The sequence below is a fragment of the Lupinus angustifolius genome, unplaced genomic scaffold (genome assembly GCF_001865875.1).
Source record: "Lupinus angustifolius cultivar Tanjil unplaced genomic scaffold, LupAngTanjil_v1.0 Scaffold_119_32, whole genome shotgun sequence".
Lineage (NCBI taxonomy): Eukaryota > Viridiplantae > Streptophyta > Magnoliopsida > Fabales > Fabaceae > Lupinus > Lupinus angustifolius.
This window is the reverse complement of record NW_017725010.1, coordinates 1,176-6,799: the sequence shown is the minus strand read 5'-3', so window position 1 is coordinate 6,799 and position 5,624 is coordinate 1,176. Positions and strand designations below refer to the sequence as shown.

The following is a 5,624-nucleotide window of genomic DNA, read 5'->3' as shown; positions in this document are numbered from 1 at the left end:
GGTCCTAATACTAGATTATCTCCTGCCTCAATCCAACATAGGGGTGTTCTACACTTTCTGCCATAGAGAGCTTCATATGGCGCCATGCCGATACTAGAGCAGAAAATATTGTTGTAGGTAAACTCGATTAAATGTAGATAGTCAGCCCAACTTCCTGAATTCTCCAATACGCAAGCTCTAAGAAGATCCTCCAATAATTGGATAGTCCTTTTTGATTGACCATCAGTCTGCGGATGGTAGGCTGAACTCATACTCAACTTGGTTCCTAAAGCTGTTTGTAAACCATTCCAAAACTTCGAGGTGAAGCGTGGGTCTCTATCCGAGATGATATTTGTAGGAATAACATGTAATCAGACTATTTCGTTAATGTACAACTCTTCCAGTCTCTCCAAAGAGTACTTTATGTTGATTGGTAGAAAGTGAGCCGTCTTTGTCAAACGATCCACAATTAACCAAACAACGTCATAAACCTTCTAAGTTTGTGGAAAACCGCTCACGAAGTCCATTGAAATGCTATCCCATTTCCATACAGGGATATCCAAGGGTTGAAGTTCTCCACCGGGTCGCTTGTGCTCAAGTTTTGCTTTCTGGCACACTAAGCAATAAGAGACATACTCCGCTACATCTTTCTTCTTACTGGACCACCAAAACATCTTCTTCAAGTCTTGATACATCTTGGTAGCTCCAGGATGAATACATAGCTTTCTTTTATGAGCTTCGTCCAAGATTTCCATTCTTAAATCGAGATCTCTTGGCACGCAGACTCGATTCTTGCATTTGAGTACTCCATCGGTTCCTACCTGAAATTTTAGAGCTTTCCCTTCAGCCAACAAGACTCTATTTTCTTGTAGTTTTGGATCCGAACCTTATAAACCATTCAGTTGTTCCAAAAACTCATTTGTTACGGTAAGCATACCTAAAATCAAACTTTTAGGTCCTACTTGAACCGCTAAATTCAAATCCCTGAACCACTGTCAGTTCCATTTCTTTGACCATCATGGTTGAAATGTGCAAAGACTTCCTACTCAATGCATCAGCCACCATGTTAGCTTTTCCGGGGTGGTACTGAAGATCAAAATCGCAGTCCTTGAGGAATTCCATCCATCGTCTTTGTCTCATGTTCAGTTCCTTCTAGTCGAACAGGTACTTCAGACTCTTGTGATTGCTGAAAACTTTGAATCTCACACCATACAGATGGTGTCTCCACACCTTGAGGGCAAACACGATTGCAGCTATTTCCAGATTGTGCGTTGGGTAGTTCTGCTCATGTGTCTTTAACTGCCTTGACGCATAAGCCACTACTTTCCTTTGTTGCATCAACACGTAACCTAATCCTTGCTTCGAGGCGTCACAATATATGTTGTAGTTTTCGTTGGGATCTGGCAAGACTAATACAGTCGATATGGTCAATCTCTTCTTCAACTCTTGAAAACTTCATTCGCATTTCGTCGTCCAGACAAAGGGTTTGTTTCCTCGTTAGTGTAGTTAGCGACAAGGCTAACTTTGAAAATCCTTCAATGATTTTCCTATAGTACCCCGCTAATCTGAGAAAGCTTCTCATTAGTGTAGTTAGCGACAAGGCTAACTTTGAAAATCCTTCAATGATTTTCCTATAGTACCCCGCTAATCTGAGAAAGCTTATGATATTCGTCACCGAATTCAGAGAATTCCTCAAATAGGTGAAACTTAAAAGTTATTTAAAATTTCTCCTTTTCTCTTTCATCATTTATTGCACTCACTCATTTGGTCCGTTGGATTGAAGAAAATAAAGGACTGAGATTAATTGTAACTGTTATAACTTAACTTGAATGTAAACAAACCCCTCCTTATAAAAAAATGTTCAATACATAATTGGAGATTAATTTAAGTTTTAGTTCTTGATTGAGTTGTGAGAAGAAAACATTTATGTCACCATTCTTATCAATTTATTTTTACAAAAATCTCAACCATCTTGTTATAACTTACCCATCGTCATTTCCAACACATTTTTTTGTAATGAATAATAATGAATTATGGGTAAAAGGATGTGGGAAAAATATCATCCCTCATTTCATTCAGTTTAATCTTGAGCCAAATCTATTTGGATTTGTTAATCTCTTTTATACTTTTTATTGTTTTTCTTGTCATGGAGTGTTTTCAAGAGAATATTTACTGCACAAGCAACACTTTTAGTCAAAATTCCTTATATATTAATTTTAGGAATCCGAGTTTTATTCCTTTTTGTCGTATATGTAAAAGTATTACCATAATTTGAATCGATGAACCCCCATTTTGGAAATTTTAATCAGAAATTCATTACACCTATTTAGCACTAGACAAATATGTTCATTCTCATAAAGCTAATTCATTCTTTTCATCAATAGTTCTCGCTTGAAGAAAGGTTGTTGAATGTGCCACTTTCAATAGCGCTTGCTCTAGAAAGCATTGTTAAATGTGTCACTTTCAACAGTGTTTTCTCAAGTAAGCATTGTTGAATATATCAATTTCAATGGTGCTTGTTCTAGAAAGCGTTATTTAATTTATCACTTTCAATAACACTTCCTCAAGCAAGCGTTGTTGAATATGCCACTATCAACAGAACTTCCTTAAGTAAGTGTTGTTGAAAGTGTGAAATGGCGACATATTTACAACACTTGCTACAGTAAATGTTGATTCTTATGACAATACTATTTGATATAACACCACATCAAATAGTACTGTTATATCAAATAGTTCCGGTAGGATAAATCAAACACATTTAGTATATTGTCACGTATATATCAAACAACACAAAACACATATAATAACACAATATTATGACAAATATAAACAATCTCATTTATTTCGGCAACAATAATTACATTTTCTATTTCACAATCTTATATATACTCGTATATCTATCTATACAGACTACCAAACTAATATAATCTACAATAATACATAGGAAAAAATTAGTTCATTCTTTCCTAACTATTGTATAATCTGTTTACTAGTGTATATAATTACATATATGTAGTTAGGTTACACGAAACGCCAATATATGTCATCCAACAACACTCACTATACAAAGTGCTATGTCACTTTCAACAACACCTGCATAACTAAATGATGTTGACTCTCTATGTCCTAAAAACAACAATGATTGCTTCATTAGGCGTTGTTGATTGCACATCTATCCATCATATTTAACAGTGTTTGCTTCACCGAATTCTGTTAATTACCTTCAACCTTACATTTAACAGCATGCAACACACGTACATTTTTGAATGAGCGTTATTAAATGCGAATTCTAGTGTAATGTTGATCTTTCAGAATAGTTGAGAGATCTAAACTTTGAGGAATTAATTCATTGGTTGCAGACCTTTCTAGGATCATAATAAGGTTTTACTATATTAGTTATGAGAATAATGTATCTCCTCACATGAAGAGATAACTTATCTTCTTAAGCTAGTAAAAGTATGACATGTGTACTATTTTATTTAGTTTTAGATTTTTTTTATAGAAAATGATGAAATAGGTCACATGTCATGATTTCACTAACAGAGAGAGATAAATTTCTCCTTATACGAGGAGATACTTTATTCTCATTAGTTATAATCATATAAAACTCGAGCAATACAAATTTTTTAATAAATTTTAGTTAATTGAAATAAAACAAATAATTCCGTCGTCCATATTTTTTCCAATGATTCACTTTTTTATTTAACAGTTAGATTGCATGTATGACGGATTTAGTATTAGTATGAATATGATAGAATTGAAGTTAAGAAAATATTATATCATAGGTCACATTTATGTTGTACGTATATGATAATTTTGAAGGGTTCCTCAATAATAATTTTCACGTATGATTCAACAAGGCTCTTTCATATATCTAAAAAATAAAAAATAAATTGGTATTATAGTTCATGATCTGAATTGTTAGTTTAATCAATTCTGGTTAGTTTTAGCAATAATATTCATTATTTATTTTGTTTTGGGAGTTCATAATTTGAGAGCCCTAAACATGTTATCATAATATACATTATTTAAAGAGATCTTGAAATATTAAAAAGAAATATGCCTTTAATTTGATAATACATTCAGAAGTACAAAATGACAAATATTATGATAGACATGCCATAAACAGACAAGACAAGCAACATAATGAAAATCCAAACCCTTATCAGTCCCAACTATGAAACTGGTAAATATAGAAATTGAAATACAGTAAATTATTAAAAAAAAAGAGAGGGCATATTTTGAACCCAAATTTTCTATACCAGAAGTTTTTTATGCCTCTATACCAAGCTAATAAGATTTTGCATAGTAATAAATAGCACACCTCATTTTAGTTCTCATTAATTATCATACTGACACATTTAAGTAGTTAGCAAAACATCATTGGGTTGGTATAGAAGAATAAAAAACTTTTGGTAAAGAATATTTGGATTAGGGTGGATTTGGATTGAAATGGATCAAAAGAACCCACCTGCAGGTCCATATCCTCCCATATTATTATTATTGAAGGCTGGGTGATTCATCATGCCATCATTGAACAGATTATTTGGCAGCATCATGGACTTGTTCTGAAGCATATGTGGTGGTGGTGGTGGATACATCGGAAACTGATGAGGTAGTGGTTGTGGCTGCATAAACTACTGAGGGGGTGGTTGTGGATGCATAAACTACTAAGGTGGTGGTTGTGGATTCACAGGAAACTGCTGAGGTGGCGGTGGCGGCTGCACTTGAAACTCCAGAGTTGGTGGCTGAGGCGGCGGTGGCAAAGCGTTGTTTGAAGAAGATGCACCACCTGTAAAAAATTGAGGAGGAGGTGGGATAGGAGCAGCAGCAGTAGCAACGCCCTCATCATTATTTTGCCTTTCAACAACACCAAGCACATTCTTCTTCAGATTCTCAAGAGCCAACATAAATTGATCACATCGTTCTCCATTGATCTCTTCAATTGGAGCAGCCCACCAGAAATGTTCTTGTTCCTCTTTCCTTTGCTTAGCCAACTCTTCACTGCACATCTTCTCAATCTCAAGATCTTCATTGATCCGATTAATCTTATCATTAAGCTCCTGAACATTAGCATTTCTGTGAGCCTCAAGATATTGCATGTTCCCCAGGTTCAGTGGTTGGTCCCTCATTTGATAGCGGTCTACAACAACATCAATACTAGGTTTGCCAAAGGAGAAAGCCTTTTTTGCAAGAGAAAAGACAACTAACCCAAATTTTGCATCACAAAGAGTGCAAAGCTCGCTCGCTTTCTTGAATAGCCCAGTGCGGTGTTTGGAGAATGTGACTTGTAGGTTGCTGTCTTTGGCTATCATTTTCATCTCAATCCTTCTACGACCCTTGTTCTTCTTTGGGTTACTAGAGCTAGGGATTGGGTTACTAGAGCTGGGGATTGAGTTAGACATGGCTCAATGAAAATGGATGCTTAGGGAAAGATAGGCTATGAGAGATACAAGAAATGGTAGAGAATGGTTCTCAATTTATACTCTTTAGGGAATGAAGTTTATATTACATCTTATCTTATTAAGTCACCTTTTTGTGTTTTAGACTAAATGCATGTATATAGAAAAAAATCATTAATTATTTAATTCTTATCTATATTTGAATGACAGAATAGTTTAATAATGTTAAATGAATGTAAATAT

The 5,624-nt window shown here is 34.7% G+C and overlaps 1 protein-coding gene across 1 annotated transcript; it reads right to left on the bottom strand.

Moving 5' to 3' along the window:
* Window positions 1-4,649: 4,649 nt before the first annotated feature.
* LOC109339899 (agamous-like MADS-box protein AGL62) lies at window positions 4,650-5,384 on the bottom strand. The gene has a single exon (XM_019577428.1). The coding sequence runs from the start codon at window positions 5,382-5,384 to the stop codon at window positions 4,650-4,652; it is 735 nt and encodes a 244-aa protein (XP_019432973.1).
* Window positions 5,385-5,624: the final 240 nt, after the last annotated feature.